Raw genomic sequence first — 21711 nt, 5'->3', positions numbered from 1 at the left:
TTTGCTGGCATATTGAGTGCAGCACTTTCACAGCATCATCTTTTAGGATTTGAAATAGCTCAGCTGGAATTCCATCACCTCCAGTAGCTTTGTTCGAAGTAATCTTCCTAAGGCCCACTTGACTTCACATTCCAGGGTGTCTGGCTCTAGGTGAGTGACCACACCATCATGGTTATTTGGGTCATTATGATCTTTTTTGTGTACTCTTGCCACCTCTTTTTAATCTCTTCTGCTTCTGTTAGGTCCTTACTGTTTCTATCTTCTGTTGAGCCCATCTTTGCATGAAATGTTCCCTTGATATCTCCCAATTTTCTTGAAGAGATCTCTAGACTTTCCCATTCTATTGTTTTCCTCTACTTCTTTGCATTGTTCATTGAAGAAAGTCTTATCTTCCCTTGTTATTCTCTGGAACTTTGCATTCAGTTTGGTATATCTTTCCGTTTCTCCTTTGCTTTTCACTTCTTTCCTTTTCTCAGCTATTTGTAAAGCCTCTTCATACAACCACTTTGCCTTCTTGCATTTCTTTTTCTTTGGGATGGTTGTGGTCACTGCCTCCTGTGCAGTGTCACAAACCTCCGTCCATAGTTCTTCAGGACTCTGTCTACCTGATCTAATCCCTTGAGTCTATTCATCACCTCTAGTGTATACTCATAAGGGATTTTATTTATGGCATACCTGAATGGCCTAGTGGCTTTCCCTACTTTCTTCAGTTTAAGCCTGAATTTTGTAATAAGGAGTTCATGATCAGAGCCACTGTTCGCTCCAGGTCTTGTTTTTGCTGACTGTCTAGAGTTTCTCCATCATCAGCTGCAAAGTACAAAATCAGTCTGATTTCAGTATTGACCATTTGGTGGTGTCCATGTGTAGAGTTGTCTTTTGTGTTGCTGGAAGAGGGTGTTTGCTGTGACCAGTGAGTTCTCTTGGCAAAACTCTATTAGCCTTTGCCCTGCTTCATTTTGTACTCAAAGGCCAAACTTGCCTGTTACTCGAGGTATCTCTTGACATCCTACTTTTGCATTCCAATCCCCTGTGGTGAAAAGGACATCTTTTTTGATGTTAGTTCTAGAAGGTCTTGTAGGTCTTCATAGAGCCGGTCAACTTCAGCTTCTTGGGCATTAGAGGTTGGGGCAGAGACTTGAATTGCTGTGATGGTGAATGGTTTGACCCCTGCTCTTCTCCTGTAGCATATTGGACACTTTCTGACATGTTGGGCTCATCTTCCACTTGTCATATCTTTATGCCTTTTCGTATTGTTCATGCGTTCTCGTGGCAGGAATACTGGAGTGGGCTGCCGTCCCCTCCTCCAGCGGCCCACATTTTGTCAGAAGTCTCCACTGTGACCCATCCGTCCTGAGTGGCCCTGCACTGTATGGCTCACAGCTTCATTGAGTTACACGAGCTCCTTACACAACCAGGCTGTGATCCACGAGGGCGTTCATTTTATTTACCCTCCACCAAATCTTGGCAGACATTTATTTGTTTTAGTATTTTCTAAGAACTGTGACTTTGTTGATCCTCTCTGTTACCTTTTTTTACTTCACTAGTTTCTGTTTTTTTATTACCTTTTGCTTTCTTAGGGTTTACTGATTACTATCTTTCTCATTTAGCAGATTGTCCTGTTAACTCATTTATTTTCAGCCTTTCTTCTTTTCCTAGTACAAGTCATTAAGGCAGTAGATTTGCCTGAAACTGTAACATTTACTGTATTCCAAAAATGTTTTTAATTCAGTTACATTCAGTTTTTAGGTTTTTTTTTTTGAAGCCTGATATGCTGCAGTCCATGCAGTCCATGGGGTCACAAAGAGTCGGACATGACTTTGCAGCTAAACAACAGAACATTTTTATTTTTTTACTTGTATTTAATTGTTTATTTTTGGTTGTGCTGGGTCTTCATTGCTACTCGAGGGCTTTCTCTGGTTACAGTGAGCAGGGGTTTCGCTCTTGTTGAGGCATGCAGGCTTCTCGTTGCGCTGGCTTCACTTGTTGCAGAGTATGTGCCCTGGGGCAGGAGGGCTTCAGTCCTTGGGGCTGGAGGTTTCTACAGTGCGGGCTCAGAACTTGTGCCCTCTGGGCTAAATTGCTCCTGACGTGTGGTATCTTTCCAGACCGGGACCTCACCTGTGTCCTCTGCATTGGCAGGTGGGCTCACAACCACTCTTCCCGGGGAGTCCAGTTTTTAGTATTTTTAGAAAAATTTGCATTACGGTTTCTGACAACTCATACGATATTTAGAAATGTTATTATTTTCTCTTTGTATTTAAAAAATGTATCTTTCATTACTGATTTTTAACTGCATTTTGACCAGCACCCAGGTACAAAATTCTACGTATTGTTTGAAATTTAGTGACATTTTTGTTACCTCCCAGTGTGTATATTGTTTTTCTATATGTCCCATGTATCCTTGAGAAGAATGTTTGTTTTCTCAGAATGTTTGTTTTCTCAGATATAAGGTTCTATTCATTAAATTCTTGTTCATCATTTTGTTTTTAGGTATTTTTTGATTCACTTGATCTGTAGAAAATCAGTGTGTGTTGAAATCACCCACATCAATGGTCAGTTTGTCAGTTTCTTCCTGTAGTTCTAACAATCTTTACAGGCTTTTCTCCTCCGAGGAGATCGTGAATTTTCTTTTTTTTTTTTTTTTTTGCCTTGTCTGGATAGAGATTTGATTTGCTTAGAAATGTTCCAGGGTAGAGTGAGGCTAGGAGAAAGCACGGGGTGTAGAATTCTATTTTTAATTTTCACAGTCAACTGGGAGAGCATCATTCTCACAGTACTGAACTTAGAAGCTGCGTTCTTCTAAGAACAAGTTTCAGATGCAGATTGGAGTTCTTGATCCTTCTGTTCTGTTTTCTCTCTCACTTCTTGTTAGTCCTTATTACTTCATCTCTTGGTCCATGCTGGTGTCCCCACTTTCACCTTTTGGGGCACTCACTACATCTGCCTTATTTTCCTCTTTCCAGGTTGATCCTTGCTGAGATGGTTGAACTGGAGTGACTTCTCCCCATCCCTTGTAGGGGACTGCTGCTCTGTGTTTGAACTGAGATCAACAGAGGATTAGCACTTCCCGTCACCTAAGCATTCTCTCGATGGAGGGGCCAGCATTTCCTCTGGCAGCTCATCAGGTCTGGGAGGCTTAGAAGTTGGAGAGTGACAGTCTTTTGCTTTTACTGAGTATTTCACTTTCTAGAGAGGTCTCACTGTCTCCTTCATCCACCCTCGTTTGACTTCTGGCGCACTCGGCAAGGTCCCAGTCCGAGATGACTCACTTCCTGTTCTTGACCATTACTGTTCTTGACATTTTTTCCTTTGCCAGTTTCGGTGTCTCTCCCGAGGCTGTCATTCTAGTTGGAGATCAGACCAGTCCATCCTGAAGAAAATCAACCCTGAGTATTCATTGAAGCTAAAGCTCCAGTACTTTGGCTACCTGATGCAAAGAGCCGACTCACTGGAAAAGACCCTGATGCTGGGAAAGACAGGGTGGGAGGAGACGGGGACGACAGAGGATGAGATGGTTGGATGCATCACCCACTAGATGGACATGAGTGTGAGCAAGCTCCGGGAGAGGGTGAAGGACAGAGAAGCCTGGCATGCTGCAGTCCCTGGGGTCGCAGAGTCGGACACGACTGAGTGGCTGAACAGCAAGCTGATGCTGCCGTTTCTCCCGTTCCTCCTGTGGCTGCTCTGCTGCTTGTTCTCTCCCAGCGGGGGCGTCAGGCTCACCTCTGCTGCTCCAAAGATAGAAGCTGCCTGAGAGCTACTTAAGGAGGTACCATCTTCGCTAGGAGACATCTTTGCTAGGAATACTCTGAGGCCTGAAATGCAGTTTGGGCCTCTGAAAGGGTCCTCTGTCGTCACACCTATAATATCTGGAGAGCAGTTGTCTTTGGGGCTCCACGACTGAACGTCCTGTCTGTGGAGCTTCACAGTCATTGTCCCTCTGGTACCTGCTACAGGTTGCCTTTTTGCCACTGTTTGTCCTGAAGTCACAGCCTCTGTCACGGCCTCTGCTGCCGTAGTTATGATGGCAGTTGTGGCCTCCATGGTGATCACGATGTTTGCCTTCAAAGCTCTCTTCACCTCTTCTAGGTGAATAGGCAAATCCAGGCTGTCTGTGCAGGACAGCTCCTCCGGTCCATATCTGTTTTGTGAAAATTCTGATTTCTTTTTCAGCCAAAAGAACCACCATCTTTGTTTCTGTCCTGTCCTTGATTAGCAGTGTTCCCTGGCATTCTGTTGTCTAGAGATTCTTTACTGAGGCTCTGGACACTGAACGGGGACTCCAGGTTCTCAAACTGAGCATAATCAAAACCTTTCAACCTCCCTGCATTCCTGGGTTCTCATGGTAAATGCAGAGTGCTGATAATTCTCTGAAGAGTTCCTGAGTGGAGACTTCAGTCTCTCACAAGTTGGGCTCCCTAGAAAGACAGTGTAGGGTGGCAGATGGGAAGTGGCCCTGTTCCCAGCAGCCTGTGGAGTGGTGGGTAGGATCTAACAGTCAGTCACAGCTGCTGTGATGTGCTGTTGTCATAACTGTGCCAAGTGGTTGAAACAGCCTCCAGATCATCTGTGTCAGGGTCATAGATGCTCCTTCTACCATGCTATACCATTTCTCAACCCGGAAGTCTGTTAGGGACTTCCCATTCTTTTTGGCTGAGATCACTTTGTTGGGCTGGGAGAAGGAACCAAAACTAGGCTATTTTTTCTTAAGTGTGCAAATTTGGAGTTCTCTGTCTGCTTACTTAGGTGGAATCTTGTATCATTTTCTTTGTTTTCCCTGATAATGCTCTTTCTCTGCTATTATAACTAAGCCCAGCTTTCCTTTTGTTTATCTTTGCCTAGCATGTCCTTTCCATATTTTTGCTTTCATGCTGTCAGCATCTTTGTTTTGCAGGCGTCTCTTGCCTTACTTTTGAGTTTGCTGTGATTAATTTCTATATTTGGACTCTCTTCCTTTGTGCTTTCTGATAATGCTGGTTGTTTATGCTTTTTTTTCCTTTCCTTTTCTAGCCGTTTTTTGGGAATTTATTTTTTTTTAATTGTATTCTCTTCCACTGTACTAGTTTGTAAATTACACTCCTTATTTCCGTTCTTCTGGGGGTACCCTTGAAATCCTGCTGGGAATGCTGTATAGTCCAGAGTTAAGCCAGAGCACAGTCCCTCAGCAGAGAGTTGACCTCGTCAGCGCCCATCCTTTCGCTCCCTGCCGAGCCCCTCCGCTCTGTGCTTCTGTTCTTGGTTCTGTATTTTATTCTGGTTTATTTACATACCATAATAAGATGTCACTGTTGTTATTTTATTGACAGTGTTTATGTAGATTTACTTGTATGCTGACCAGTTTCTTGGCTTATCTTTCCCTTCTTGCATCTCAGAGCATCCTTCTGTGTAATTTTACTCTTGTTTGGAAATGTGTCTTTCACATTTTGTCTAAGTAAAGGCCTGCTATTCATAAACTCTTTTGGTTTATCTGGCAAAGTCTTGATACTTTCCAAAGAGAGTTTGGTGATTGTGTTCCAAAGAGAGTTTTGGTGATTGAGTAAATTTTCTCTCAGTTTTCGCAGATAGATGCTTGCTCTGCCTTCTGTGTTTCCATTGCCGCTTGTTGAGAATTCTGCTGTCCCTTGACTCTCTTCTGTGGGTCATCCCTCTTGTCTCTGGCTGCTTTTAGCAGGCTCTGTGTTTTGGTACCATGCAGTGTGACTGCTGTGTGTCCCTGGGTGTCCAGACGTGAGTGTCTTCATGTTTATCCCAGCTGTTTTATATAGTGTTTCTTAGAATTGTGAACACATGTATTTCATGGTTCTAGAAAACTAAGTCATTTTCTCTGCTAGTATGACCTCTTTCTTCATTTTCTGAGATTATGAGTGGCAGTATATGTCAGGTCACATTTTATCTTTTCATGTCTTTTAGTTTCTCTTTGATTTTTTAAGCTGTTTATCTCAGCATTACTTGGAAATGATTTTTTAAAGTTTATATTCAAGTTTGCTGATTCTCTCTTAAGTTCTGTCTAATCTGAATATATGCTCTAATTAGTAATAATATATTGATATTGGTTCATTAATTATGACAAATATAGCATCCTAATATAAGAAGTTAATAGTAGAGGATACTGGGTATAGGATATATGAGAATGCTGTTTTCTTCACAACTTTTCTTTAAATCTGAAACTATTCTAAAATGAAGAGTTTAAGCAAGTTCAAAATGATTCCTTTTCAGATATGCAATGCCATTTTCATGGTCTCTTTGCTTGACCAATATGCCTTTTATTGCTAAAACTAATTTTTAAAAATTTATGTTTAATAATTTTTATTATTTTTATGTTTATTAAATTATGTTTACTAATCATAATAATGAAGTCCATGAGGGTAAGAAACATATTTATATTACCTTTTTCAATCTTACCCTTAGTGTTCATCTTTATCTTAGTAAGTTAAAGGTGAATAGAAGTTTAGCCTTAAAATACTTTCCATGCAGGAGAAAGCTGAAGTAGCTTGGCTTTGTGTTTTATTTAAAAAGTAAAAATAGGGTGGGGCAGTGAAATAGAACTTGAAAAAGTTATCTGTAAAAAGAAACATGCAAGATTTACTGGGGACAAGGTGTTAATCATATTGAAAATTATAGTCTCTAGTCTAATATGTGAATAAATTAACTTTTTTGTAGATTTAAGCTGAATTTTGGGACATGGCCACTGCTTCACCAAGATCTGATACTAGTAATAACCACAGTGGAAGGTTGCAGTTACAGGTAACTGGTAAGTTGTTTTCACAGTCATTTAAACTAATAGTTTCCTGATGAAACTTTCTTCTTAATACGTAATTTAGCAGACTTATTTTATAAGTATCTTTTCTTTTAGATTGATGCCATGGTGTATTTGTTGTAATAGGCCTCAAAGATAGAAACTCTGTAAAAATATTTATTCCATGAGTATTTATTGAACCTGTACTGGATGCCGAGAAGCTCTATCCTTTTTGGTGGTGGGAGAATTTGGGTATTAAAATAAGCCCCATTGAACTGAGCTGGTCTTTAAATGATTATTAGAATGGAGAAAGATGCTAAAAGCCCTTTTCCATGCATTTAAGCCATTCATTCAATCATTGGGCAAATATTTGTTAAGTGGCATTCATATATGAAAACACAAGACTCTAGTACTGCAGGGACTTACTATATAATATCAGGCAGGTTTGTTTTGCATGGACAGTTACCATGCAGAGTGATTGTTAACTGGATGCAGTGAGAACTTAAGAGGAAAGTGTCATAGTTCTGCTTGGAATTGGAGATGGCCTGTAGGTCTGTGAGAGTAGAGTAAGAGAAGGATTCAGAGGGTAACACTTTGACTCTTGTAGGAAGGATTAGAGTTCATTGCAGATTGGCAGCCAAAAGTATGGGAGGGAGAAGGAGCAGCATATGTAAAAGCACGGAAGAACCTTGGTTAGGGCACTTCAGATTATTTATTCTAGCTAACTGGAGTAATGATTCAAAGTGTGGTCCTTGAACCAGCGATTTTACTTGTATAAATTTATCTTGCAGGTATTTATATTGTTTATATGTGCATATAAATAATGTCCACATATAATGTATGTGGATGGTTTATATATAAATATCTGCAAGATAAATTAGTAGGAGCAACAGAAAAAGAATCTTTAATAGCAAAAGATTGGCAGAATTCTAGGTAAACAATGACATGAAATGAATATGTGTATCAGCAAGAGCCAAGTTCTAAGATAATATTTTTAAGTAAAAGAGCAAGGTGTGAAATAGTGCATATAGCCATATGGATATGGAAAAGGAGGGGTGTTTGTCTGTGGCTCTGTGCTTAGAACATTGGAAATAATATCTGCCTTAGGAGGGGCAGGTTGAGTGTCGGGTAAGAAGGAGGTATACTGTAACCCCATGGTACGCATCACTATCAGGTCAGTTGTTAATGGGAGTTTTCAGTGAACAGAGCTAGAAGGTGTTTGTTGTCTTAGAAAGCAGAACACAAATCCCGACTTCACGCTGACAGAGCTCACTCTAAAGAAGAGCTGTAGTCTCTAAGTGACTATTTTCCACTAAAGGAAGAAAAAAGTTATTTTTACTTCATTTGACTTTATCTCTCTTTTCTCTTAACTTCAGAATTTTAATTCTAAATAACATCAGCACAGGTATATCTGTTTTATCCTAACATACACACACAGAAGTCTTAGCAGTTTTAAAGTTACTGAAAGTAACAGGCCCACTCATTGCAGTTTTAAGATTTCTCAGTGAGTGTCCCTCCTTTGTATGTATAGTCAGAGTAACTTGATTTTCCATTTGGTTATGCCACCAACTGGGTTAGTCAGATTCATTGCTTTCAGTTATTTATTTTTTATTTAATTTTATTTTATCACCATATAAGGCATTTACATAGTTCTAGAGTCAAAATTGTTAAGTCAGGATGGTATTTGGAGAAGTCTGGGTACTCTGTCCATTGCTTCCCCTCTTTCCCTTCTCCTTTTGGTAAACATTTTTGTTAGTGTTGATTCATCCATCTGTTGCTTCCTTTTGAAAATATAAGCAGGTATACACATTATATGCATGCATATCTCTCCTCTCAGTCTTCCTAGTTCTTAGCATCTAGTTCCTGCACCTTGCTTTTCTTCATTTAGCAGTAATATCGTAGGGTAATGTCCATAGCAGAGTATTCCATACACCTTTTTATCACTGCCCAGTACTTTGTTGACTGGATGTACCAAAGTTAATTCAGCTAGTGCCCTATTGATGGACATTGGGTTCCATTTTTTGCTATTGCAAATAATGCTACAATAAACAGCTTCATGTGTCATTAGGATAGAATTATAGAATGAGATTGCTTGATCAGATAGTAAGCACATGTGATACTATCAATCACAGTTGACCCCTGAACCACAGAGATTATGGTGCCGAGTCCTGCGCATTTGAAAAATCTGTGCATGACTTTACAGTCAGCCCTCAATATCCATGGTTCCTCGTCCATGGATACAGCCAACTCCTGATGGTATAGTACTGTAGTATGTCCTTATCGTAAAAAATCTATGTAGAAGTGTATCCACACGATTCAAACCACTGTTGTTCAGAGGTCAGCTGTTGTGAAAGTCTCTTCCGTGGGATCTGTACTGTTTCTGTGTTCCCACCAGGGGTCTCTGAGAGTGCCTGTTTTCCTATAGCCTCATCAAGATACGCTATCAGGCATGATGACGCTTAGGTAAGAAGTAGTATCTGAAGTGTCATTTTATATATCATTTCTTTCATTATGAGTGAGGGTGAGGCATATTTCAGGGATATTTGTATTTAGTTCTTCTGTGAAATGTGAACTGTGAACTTACATATTTTCAAGCAACTCTGATGATTCTGATGTGTATCCCACATAAATGTAATTCATGCTGCTTATGCTTTTTCTCCGCATAAGCTTAGAGCTCTGTCCTTGGTTTTCACTGTTACTTGTGCGGCACCTGTGACCACCATATCTGAGGTGTAACTTTCTTCCTGGTCTTTATCTACTGTATGAGTACTTAATTGAAGTAACGAAGACCTGGTCTGGCTGATTTGGGCCAAAAGGGACCTTAGAGAAAAGCTGTCAGGTAAGCTAATAAGTAGAATCACCCAAAGCCTGGAGAACCAGTTGGAAAATAGATATGGACCAAAGGAGTCTTAAGTAGCCAAGATAGTGCCTCCACAGTATTTATCATTTTGAGTATCAGTTAATACAGCTAAAGCCTTTGACTGTGTGGATCACAACAAACTGTGGAAAATCCTTAAAGAGATGGAAATACCAGACCACCTTGTCTGAGAAATCTGTATGCTGATCAAGAAGCAATAGTTAGAACCAGACATTGAAAAACGGACTGGTTCCTTATCGGGAAAGGAGTACGTCAAAGCTGTATATTGTCCCCATGCTTATTTAACTTATTTGCAGAGTACATCATGTGAAATGCTGGGCTGGATGAAGCACAAGCTGGAATCAAGATGGCCGGGAGAAATACCAATAACCTCAGATGTGCAGATGACACCACCCTTATGGCAGAAAGCGAAGAACTAAAGAACCTCTTGATGAAAGTGAAAGAGGAGAGCGAAAAAGCTGCCTTAAAGCTCAGCATTCAAAAAACTAAAATCATGGCATCCAGTCCCATCTCTTCATCTCAAATAGACAGAGAAACAATGGAAACAGTGAGAGGCTTTATTTTCTTGGGCCCCAAAATCACTGCAGATGGTGAGTGCAGCCATGAAATTAAAAGACACTTGCTCCTTGGAAGAGAAGCTATGACAAACCTACACAGGGTATTAAAAAGCAGAAACATTACTTTGCTGACAAAAGTCCATCTAGTCAAAGCTGTGGTTTTTCCAGTAGTCATGTATAGATGTGAGAGTTGGACCATAAAGGAAGCTGAGCACCACAGAATTGCTTTTGAACTGTGGTGTTAGAGAAGACTCTTGAGAGTTCTTGGACTACAAATGAAACCAGTCAACCCTAAAGGAAATCAGTCCTGAATGTTCATTGGAAGGACTAATGCTGAAGCTTAAGCTCCAATCCTTTGACCACCTGATGTGAAGAACTGACTCATTAGAAAAGACCCTGATGCTGGGAAAGATTGAAGGCAGGAGGAGAAGGGGATGACAGAGGAGAGATGGTTGGATGACATCACCAACTCAATGGACATGAGCTTGAGCAAGCTCTGGGAGTTGGTGATGGACAGGGAAGCCTGGCGTGCTGCAGTCCATGGGGCTGCAAAGAGTCAGGCAAGACTGAGCGGCTGAACTGAACTGAACTGAGCAACTGAACACACACACACAAGTTCATCCATGCATCTACTACATCTTGGTTACTTAAACGCTTTGACAGTTGTATAAATAAAGCTGTGATAAATATCCACTTGGAGGCTTTGTGTAAACGTTAAGTTTTCAGCTCCTTTGAGTAAATACCAAAGAGTGCAATTATTGGATCACATGGTAAGCCTATGTTTAGGTTGTAAGAAACCGTAAAACTGTCTTCCGAAGTGGTTGAACCATTTTGCATCTCCACCAGCCGTGAATGAGAGTTTCTGTTGCTTCACATTCCCCCAGAATTTGGCATGGTTAGTGTCCCAAATTTTGGCTGGTCTAATAGATGTGTGGCCAATGGGTTCAATCCCTGTGTCGGCAAGATTCCCTGGCACAGGAAATGGCAACCTGCTCTAATACATCCTGCCTGAGAAATCCCGTGGACAGAAGGTGCCTGATGGGCTGTAGTTCGTGGGGTGGCAAAAGAGTGGGACGCGACTTAGCGATTAAACAACAGCAGGTGTGTAGTGATATCTCACTGTTCTTTTAATTTATGTTTCCCTGATGATGTGTGTTTTTGAGCTTTTCATGTGCTTATTTGCTATCCATGTATCTTTGGTGAGGTGTCTGTTAAGGTCCTTGGCCCATTGGGTGGTTTTCTTATTGTTGACTCTGAAAAGTTTTCTGTGTGTTTCAGACAGTAATTCTTCATCAGACATGTCTTTTGCAGGTATTTTCTCCCTTTCTGTGGCTTGCCTTTTCATTCTCTTGACATTGTCATTCAGAGCGCAGCTTTGAATTTTAATTACGTGCTACTTGTAAGTTACATCTTTGAAGGACCATACCTTTGGTGTCATTTCTAAATAGACATCCGTCACCACACCTAAAGTCACCTGAAGGTTTTCCTGTTTTATCTTCTATGAGTTTTATCATTTTGTGTTTTGCCTTTAGGTCTGTGATACATTTTGAGTTAATTTCCATAAAGGATATAAGATCTGTGTTTACATTTATTTATTCTCATGTGGATGTCCAGTTGTCTGTGCACCATTTGTTGAAAAGATGTCTTGTGCTGTTAACACCATCCAGTACTGCCTTTCTCTTCTTTCAGTACACAGATAAATGCAGCATGTACTGAAGAAATGACTTTCATCTGGAATGAACTGTGGTTGGGGGATGTCTAGGGAGAGATCTGTTCCTTCTGTATCACTCAGTGATACGGGGTTTAGAGCAGTTTGGAACAGAGGAGGATGAAAGTGAGTCTTGCCATCACCCTGATAGTAACACTTCAGAGGTAACATGTAACTCTTTCTGAATGTTTTATGTTGCTGGTGAATAGGCACAGTGTTCCCTTTGAGCCTCTTCCTTTGCTTCAGCTCTGAGTTGAGGACTGCTGTGTTTCAGTAGTCTGCTGCAGCAGCGTTTCCATGTCATGTCTCTGTGGCTGCTGATTTACATTGCTGTTCCCTCACTGTAGAAGGCAAGCTTGCGTCAGCTCGTGTTCACATTAACATGGAGATGGCTTTCCCTCCTTGTCTCAGACTCACAGTGTTCACAGGTGATTGACTACAGACATGATCTTGATAAATTCTTATTACTACTTGGTAGTCAGTACTTTGCCCTGAAATTATGTATTCCCCATTTGAATTAGTAGTTTTAAAAGTTACTTAAAAATTAGATATTTAGCCTAAATTAAACAAGTCTTCCTCCAAATCAGATAAATTCACTTTCAAATTCACTTTCTGTAGAGAGGTATCATTAACTTCTATAGTGACATTTTGATTTCAGAATTTTTCTTTGAAAATGCAGATAACCTCCTTTTTTTGAAACCTACTTTCTAGGGAAAGCATTTTTTTAAAAAATTGCCAGTGTTTGTATAATTTCAGATGGGTAAGTTATGAATACTACCTCACAGAGAGGTTAATAGATGTATTGAATCTGAAGACACTTCAGTTCAGTTCAGTTGCTCAGTCGTGTCTGACTCTTTGCAACCCCATGAATCGCAGCACGCCAGGCCTCCCTGTCCATCACCAACTCCCGGAGATTACTCAGACTCATGTCCATTGAGTTGGTGATGCCATCCAGCCATCTCATCCTCTGTCGTCCCCTTCTCCTCCTGCCCCCAATCCCTCCCAGCATCAGGGTCTTTTCCAGTGAGTCAGCTCTTTGCATGAGGTGGCCAAAGTATTGGAGTTTCAGCTTAGTCCTTCCAATGAACACCCAGGATTGATCTCCTTTAGGATGGACTGGTTGGATCTCCTTGCAGTCCAAGGGACTCTCAAGAGTCTTCTCCAACACCACAGTTCAAAAGCATCAATTCTTTGGCGCTCAGCTTTCTTTACAGTCCAACTCTCATATCCATACATGACCATTGGAAAAACCATAGCCTTGACTAGACGAACTTGTGTTGGCAAAGTAATGTCTCTGCTTTTTAATATGCTATCTAGGTTGGTCATAACTTTCCTTCCAAGGAGTAAGTGTCTTTTAATTTCATGTCTGCAATCACCATCTGCAGTGATTTTGGAGCCCCAGAAAATAAAGTCTGACACTGTTTCCACTGTCTCCCCATCTATTTCCAATGAAGTGATGGGGCCAGATGCCATGATCTTAGTTTTCTGAACGTTATGCTTTAAGCCAACTTTTTCACTCTCCTCTTTCACTTTCATCAAGAGGCTTTTTAGTTCCTCTTCACTTTCTGCCATAACGGTGGTATCACCTGCATATCTGAGGTTTTTGATATTTCTCCTGGCAATCTTGATTCCAGCTTGTGCTGGGGTCCAGCCCCAGCAGGATCTAGGGGTACCCTCAGGATGAACGGCGTTGGCGAGTAAGAGAGAAGAGAGAGAGAGAGAACAGACTGGCGTGTGCAGCAGAGTCTGGCCCGCGCTTTATTTTTCACCGTAGCCTTTATACCCTAAGTTGGCACATTTCTAAGGGGAGATAAGCACACAGACTTAGTTTAACATTACATCAGCTTGTCCTTCAGGAAACCAGATGTTCTCTGTATACTTTTTGTTTATGAGAGTCTTTTCCATAGATTTTTTGTACATTATCTTTTGGCATTGACCTTAGCAGAAAGCAGAAAAGTGGCAGTCTCATGGTACAGCAGGTTGCAACATAGTATAAATACAATCCTGTTAACACAAAGGTCAGTCTTTTTGCAGAAGTTCTCAGCTAAATTTATCTAAAAAGTTTAGCACACAAAGACTCTGCAGCTCTGGTGAGGCAGCCTCTGTTTTAGCACCCTTGGTTAAAATTAACAACTATCTTATTGTTTTTACACTAGGGCTAAACTCTTATTTTTCTAGATTTTTAACTATATTAACAATAGTTTCCACTGTACAACCTCAGCACATTAACAGCAATCAAACGTTGATCCAATAACCACTTTTAAAACAATATTTTTTGTATTCTCTAATAGGGCTTCCTCACCCCCCAAAGGGCTCTGTGCCTATTAGGGCCTTTTTTATGGTTAATCTCTGTGTATAGTATCTTTCGGCCTTCAGGCCTGTTGACAATTTATGGCTTGCACCTGGTGTAACTTTAAGCAACTTCAGTAGCTAACCCTGTCTTTCTGTTAATCTATTTTCTTTCTATTCGGTGTCATCTCCATGGGAACTAGATAGGATTACATTTTTACGGAACAGAAACGCAAAGGATTGCAAAAACAGCAGATATAGCACAAAACAGGCTTAGTCTAAAAGTTAACTACCTGCAAGAAGTCACCAGCTAATCTCTATCTAAAGTATTTTTTATTAGGCACATTTGTGGCTATTTTATTTGTGGAGCCTTTCTCACCCCGCGGAGGGACCTATGCTTAATGGTTTCTTCTGTTAGCGTACTGTGCTTAGGATGCTTAGAACAATCATGAGCATTCTTTGCAATAGGAGCACACATGTGCCAAACAAGCCAGAGTGCCAGCAAAAGGGTTTGAATTGAAGCAGTTCCTTCATCCTTGGCCCCTTCATAGGGTATCAGTGTCTAGGAGATTTATTAATTAGGGTTTTAAGTTGGTCTTTATTCAGTGAAAGAGGAGCAGGAAAGCTCTCGGCAGGCAACACAAGAATCTGCAGCAGGGCGAACAAGAACAACAGTAGCAAAGGGGGGGAGGATACAGGGTGGGGTAGAGGCCGAGGCCAACCTGGAGGGTCCCTTGTGTCCTGAACGGCCTTGTGTGTCAGGTCTTCTCATGACCTCGTCATGGGTGGGCTCTCCCACAGCGGCTCCCGGCAAGCTTGTGCTTCTTCCAGCCCAGCGTTTCTCAGGATGTACTTGGCATACAAGTCAAATAAGCGAAACTAAGCCATGCCGTGTGGGGCCACCCAAGACGGACGGGTCATGGCAGAGAGGTCTGACAGAATGTTTTCCACTGGAGAAGGGAATGGCAAACCACTTCAGTATTCTTGCCTTGAGAACCCCATGAACAGTATGAAAAGGCAAAATGATAGGATACTGAAAGAGGAACTCCCCAGGTCAGTAGGTGCCCAATATGCTACTGGAGATCAGTGGAGAAATAACTTCAGAAAGAATGAAGGGATGGAGCCAAAGCAAAAACAATACCCAGTTGTGGATGTGACTGGTGATAAAAGCAAGGTCCAATGCTGTAAAGAGCAGTATTGCATAGGAACCTGGAATGTTAGGTCCGTGAATCAAGGCAAATTGGGAGTGGTCAAACAGGAGATGACAAGAGTGAATGTCAACATTCTAAGAATCAGTGAACTAAAGTGGACTGGAATGGGTGAATTTAACTCAGATAACCATTATATCTACTACTGTGGGCAGGAATCCCTTAGAAGAAATGGAGTAGCCATCATAGTCAACAAAAGAGACTGAAATGCAGTACTTGGATGCAGTCTTAAAAATGACAGAAGGATCTCTGTTCATTTCCAAGGCAAACCATTCAATATCATGGTAATCCAAGCCTATGCCCCAACCAGTAACGCTGAAGAAGCTGAAGTTGAACAGTTCTATGAAAACCTACAAGACCTTTTAGAACTAATGCCCCAAAAGGATGTCCTTTTCATTATAGGGGACTGGAATGCAAAAGTAGGAAGTCAAGAACTACCTGGAGTAACAGGCAAATTTGGCCTTGGAATACAGAATGAATCAGGGCAAAGGCTAATAGAGTTTTGCCAAGAGAACGCACTGGTCATAGCAAACACTCTCTTCCAGCAACATAAGAGAAGACTCTACATGTGGACATCACCAGATGGTCAACACTGAAATCAGATTGATTATATTCTTTGCAGCCAAAGATGGAGAAGCTCTATACAGTCAGCAAAAACAAGACCGGGAGCTGACTGTGGCTCAGATCATGAACTCCTTATTGCCAACTTCAGACCTAAATTGAAGAAAGTAGGGAAAACCACTATGACCATTCAGGTATGACCTAAATCAAATCCCCTATGATTATACAGTGGAAATGAGAAATCGATTTAAGGGACCAGATCTGATAGACAGAGTGCCTGATGAACTATGGATGGAGGTTCATGACATTGTACAGGAAACAGGGACTAAGACCATCCCCATGGAAAAGAAATGCTAAAAAGCAAAATGGCTGTCTAAGGAGGTCTTACAAACATCTGTGAAGACACTTACCTTTCTCTTAATGCTGGAGGCAGCTTAGAATTAGCAAGGATTTGGAGAAATCAGAACTCTTATACACTGCTGCTGAGTGTGTAAAGTGGTACAGCCACTGTGGAAAATAGTCTAGCCGTTATTCAACAGAATTACCCTGTGTGCGTGCATGCTAAGTCGCTTCAGTCATGTCTGACTCTGCAGCCCTATGGACTGTAGCCTGCCAGGCTCCTCTGTCCATGGGATCTCCAGCAAGAATACTGGAGTGGGTTGCCATGCCCTTCTCCAGGGGACCGTCCCAACTCAGGGATCAAACCTGTGTCTTTTAGTAAAGCTGCATTGCCAGGCGGGTTCTTCACCACTAAAGCCACCTGGGAAGCCCCAGCAATTCCACTGCTAGGTAAGAGAAATGAAAACAGACGTCTACACAAAACCTTCTAAGCGAATGTTTATAGCAGTATTTTATGCAGAGTAGCCAAAAAGTGAAAACAACCCAAATGTCTATCAGCTGCTGAATGGATAAATAAAAAGTGGTATGCCTATGCAGTGAAATATTATGTGTAAATAAAATGAATGAAAATACTCATGTATGCTACAACTTGGATGAAGTTAGAATGCTAAGTGAAAGAAGGCAGTCACAAAAGACCATGTTATTTGAATCTAAATCCATTATTTGAAATGTTTAGAACAGGCAAATCTATAGAGACAGAGAGTAGATGAGTTGTTGCCTAGGGCTGGTGGGGAGGAGGAAGTGGGATGGAATAGAAGGGTGACTGCTTAATGGTATGAGGTTTCTTTTAGGGGTAATAAATATATGTTAAATTGCTTGTGGTGATGGTTGTACAACTCCTGTGAATATAGTAAAACTATTGTGCAGTTTAAATGGGTGAATTATATGCTATATTATATTTCAGTAAAACTACTTAAAGTCAAATGGTTCTCAGGCATTAACAGTAGCCCTTTTGTATTGTTTCTTCATCTTGCCAGCAAAAAGAGTTTGAGTTGCTCAAGAAGCACAATTCCATTTGTATTGATTTATACTATTTTGTGTGCTAAGTCTCTTCAGTCGCGTCTGACTCTTTGTGACGCCATGGACTGTAGCCCGCCAGGCTGCTGTGTCCGTGGAATTCTCCAGGCAGGAATACTGAAGTGGGTTGCCATGCCCTCCTCCAGGGAATCTCCCCGACCAAGGGATCGAACTCACGTCTCCTGCGTTGGCAGGCAGGTTCTTTACCACTAGCGCCACCTGGGAAGTCCCAAAGAGTCGGACACAACTGAAGTGACTTAGCGCACACACTTTGTGGCTAAATATATTCACTGGTGGTTATCATGCTTCTTGTTAGTTTCTAGTGCCAAACTAAAAAGAAAAAAGAACTGGTTTGGAACAGCAATATATACAGAAGTAGCTGCAGATGGAGAAAGTAAGAAAACAGCAAAATCCAGTAGTTCTTCTAATCCAAAATGGGACGAACAGCTAACTGTGTAAGTATCTGGTGTAAAGAATGCAAACTTTTCAAGAGAGTATTGTTTTGGGAATGTTTTTCTGGTGGTGGGGTTTTTTGGTGATTTGTTGCTATTATTTTGGTGAGATAACTTCAAAGTAGAGAATTCTATATTTTAGTGTTACTAGACAGTTTTAAATGTGAAAAAAGTTTTGGTTAATTTTATTTTCTTTAGAAATGAAGCATAATAATTCTTGCTTTTGTTTTACAAACTTTTTCCATATAATCATATTTTCTCTTATTGTAAAAATAAATAGAGCAGAAAACCATTTGGCATTTCTGAAATACAGTGTTAGAAATTTATGTATAGTAAAAATATTATAACTAATGCAGTCAGCTGTCTTAAATCTTTAGATATTTGTTCAAGTAGAATTAATGTTAGTGTGAAGTCTTAATAAGACTTTTGATGTATTGCTGGTGTTTTGGTTTGTCAATTACAGAAATTGTTTAGATATTGAATTCCTAATACACTTGAAAATAAATGTTTTTATTTATAATTCAGCTAGTTTACTGTTTCATGTAGTATTTTTTCCTTAAATAAGCTGAATTCATGACTTTTTGAAAATTATTGAAGTAAATGTATTCTCCTGTATTTTTGTTAAAATTTTACCCTTACAGAAATGTGACCCCACAGTCTACATTGGAATTTCGAGTTTGGAGTCATCATACTATAAAAGCAGATGCTTTGTTAGGAAGAGCAACAGTAGATTTGAAACAAGCTCTGTTAATACACAATAGAAAATGTAAGTTTTTTGTTCTAATCTTTGTTTTTGTTTTAATTTTACTTTAGACATTCTTAAAATATCCTGAAGTCTAAAAGCCAAAAAAAAAAAAAAAGTTTTGTATTTATAAAAGGAGAGATTCATTTATTACCTATGACTTTTTAAAAATTTATAACATCATTTGAAATACGAAATATGTACACTGGCATTTCTCTATCCAAGAAAGTTATACAAAATAACCCCAGTCGTCTGTGAATATACCCTTTTATCAGTGATCATCAGTGATTTATATTCAAAGGCTTGAAAACTGATCGTTATCTGAGCCTACTCTTTGTTTCTTAGCTAATAACAATTTTGTCTGTACAAAATAGATTCTGACTCTTTAATTTTCTTTTTTCATTATCTAGTTCATGTTTTGAAAATATGGAGTCTATAGAAAATCACAGAGGGATATAAAAATTATCTGTAATTTTTACTATCCAGAGATAACTATAGACACATTTTTTTCCTTCTTTGTATCTATTGGTTTATCCTCTTCTTTTTTCATTTAAGAATATAATATGAACATTATGTTTCCATTACATAAAATTTTTCTAGCATAAGAATTCTTAAAAGTAGTTTAATTATTGTAAACTTTCTATCGTGGTATATGCAAATTTGGGTGTATATACTTGTTACTTCTAATTCTGAGAAATTGCTTTTATGAAATTCTCAAAATACTGTGTGATCCAAAGAGTATTAAAAACTGGATGATTTAACTGGTTTCTTATTATTTGATGTTTAGGCAGTTTCTAATAGTTCACTCAAATACAACTGTAAATCTTTATGTTCATCGTCTTAGTTCCTTAGAAATTTTCTTATTCCTGACAAATGTGCTAAAATGCTTATTTTTAAAATGTTAATTTTTTTAAAAAATTCTGTTTTTAACAAAAAATTCATATTAACTGAAAAATCTGTTTTTAGTATAGTATTTGGACATAAGGAGTTATGAGTCAAGAAAATGTAAAAGCCACACTTATTTTTATGTATGAGTGCGTGCTAAGTCACTTCAGTCATGTCTGACTCTTTGGGACCCCCATGGACTGTAGCCCACCAGGCTTCTCTGTCCGTGGTATTCTCCAGGCAAGAATACTGGAGTGGGTTGCCATGCCCTTCTCCAGAGCATCTTCCTGACCCAGGGATTGAACCCATGTCTCCTGTGGGCAGATTCTTTACCACCAGTGCCACCTGGGAAGCCTCAATGTTTATGTGTAGTGATTAAAAAAAAAAAAATCTCTTAAGCATTGAAAGTTTAATTCTCTGTTATGTTATGGCTTTTGGTCATTCAATTCATCTTTGTGACAGGGATAAGTAGTAGGTCTTGTATGCAAACGTATGTTGCTTGGTCTGATGGTAGCTGGATTTGTACTTTACCCCCAGCTCTGTGGCATTATTGGTATAAATATGTAATACCTCTCAATTTACCTGTATTATTTCAGAATTGACTATTTGGTTTCACCTATTTATATGCTGTTTCTACTCTGGATTAAGCTTTTACAGAGGACCTCTTTTCTAGTACAGTGGTTTTTTTCTCATAATCTCACAGCCTAGAGATAATGAGTGCTGATATTTTGGTGAATTTTGTCTGCATGTGTACATGTATAATAATTGGGATCATATTCACCTTCATATTCTGTTTAACTCTCAATGTTAAAAATCTTGTGCATTTCTCTGTGTAATTCATTGGTATTCTTTGAAAGCTAATTTTAGTAGTTTCATAATATTTTACCGCAAACCATAATTTTTAAACCATGTTCCTACTGTTGCCATTTAGATTGTTTCCAAATCTGTTACATTAGGCTCTACTGAACCTTCCTATAAAGATTGTAATTATTCTCTACAGAAAGATTATAATGTTTATCTGCCAAAGTGATTTTGTGGGAAGGTTGTAATGTCTATATACTTGGAAATGAAACTCTTATAAATTGTATATACTTAAAATTATCTCTTATTATTTAATTAGGCAGAATGTTCTCAGAGGAAAAACAAAAACATTCTTGCATGTCTGAAGTCAGAGGTTTCAGAAATTATAGTAGGAACATCGTGTACACCCTAGGCAGTCAGTGTTTTTTTAAATTTTTTTTTGATAATTGAAAGGTGTATTAGTTTTCCAGGGCTGCCATAGCAAAACACCGCAGACTGGGTAGCCTAAACAAAAGCAATGTACTCTCTCATAGTTCTGGAGGATAGAAGTCTGAGATCAAGAGGTTGACAGGGTTGGTTACTTCAGAGGACTCTTTTCTTGGCTTGTGACTAGCCATCTTTACCTTACATCTTTATGTGATTTTCCCTATGTATGTGCATCAGTTCAGTTCAGTTCAGTTGCTCAGTTGTGTCCGACTCTTTGAGACCCCATGGACTGCAGCACACCAGGCATATCTGTGTCCAGTTTCCTTTTCTTGAAAGGACAGCAGTCGCATTGGATTAGGACTACCCTGCTGATCTCATTTTAACTTAATTACCTCTTTAGAGATCTTCCAAATAAAAAAGTCACCTTCTGAGGTACCAGAGGTTAGGGCTTAAACGTATGAATAGGATGGGGTTGGAGGAGGGGGACACAACTTAGCTTATAACAAAAAGGGAAGTAAATAAGTAAATTAACTTCAAAAATTAAAAATGTTATTGAATCATAGTGCCTTAAATGCAGGAGAAACCTGTGAGCATTAATCCCAGGCACTCATTCTGTTGATTAAGTAAATTAACCTAAATTAATTGCTTGGGGGCTTCCATGGTGGCTCAGACAGTAAAGAATCTGCCTGCAATGTGAGAGACATGGATTCGATCCCTGGGTTGGGAAGATCCCCTGGAGAAGGGAAAGGCCACCCACTTCAGCTTTCTTGCCTGGAGAATTCCATGGACAGAGGAACCTGGCGGGCTACAGTTGTGGGGTCACAAAGAGTCAGACATGACCGAGTGACTAAGCAGAAGTGAATTGGTCAAGAATGGAAGTAATCGCAGATTTTGAACTAGAGTACAGATTTTCTTATTCTTAGCTGCTTAATTTTAAATAGAAGTGATAGAAAACTAATATGGTTCTAGACAACCTTGTGGAATGTACAGATATACTCATAGTTGATAAAATCCTTGGTTGCCTTTGATTCAGCCTCTTGGTTTAGCACTTG

General features: G+C 39.7%; 1 protein-coding gene across 7 annotated transcripts in view; it reads left to right on the top strand.

Annotated features, from left to right (window-relative positions):
* WWP1 (WW domain containing E3 ubiquitin protein ligase 1) overlaps positions 1-21711 on the top strand; it is a 136645-nt gene that overhangs the window by 30208 nt on the left and 84726 nt on the right. For all 7 annotated transcript variants that reach the window (XM_043880062.1, XM_043880060.1, XM_043880063.1 and 4 more), the window contains exons 3-5: positions 6661-6751; positions 17670-17808; positions 18447-18571. In XM_043880062.1, the coding sequence (XP_043735997.1) occupies positions 6682-6751; positions 17670-17808; positions 18447-18571 (334 nt within the window). In that variant the 5' untranslated portion in view covers positions 6661-6681. The remainder of the gene's footprint in view (positions 1-6660; positions 6752-17669; positions 17809-18446; positions 18572-21711) is intronic.

The sequence above is a fragment of the Cervus elaphus genome, chromosome 21, assembly GCF_910594005.1.
Source record: "Cervus elaphus chromosome 21, mCerEla1.1, whole genome shotgun sequence".
NCBI classification, from domain to species: domain Eukaryota; kingdom Metazoa; phylum Chordata; class Mammalia; order Artiodactyla; family Cervidae; genus Cervus; species Cervus elaphus.
This window is presented reverse-complemented; position numbering and strand designations above follow the sequence as displayed.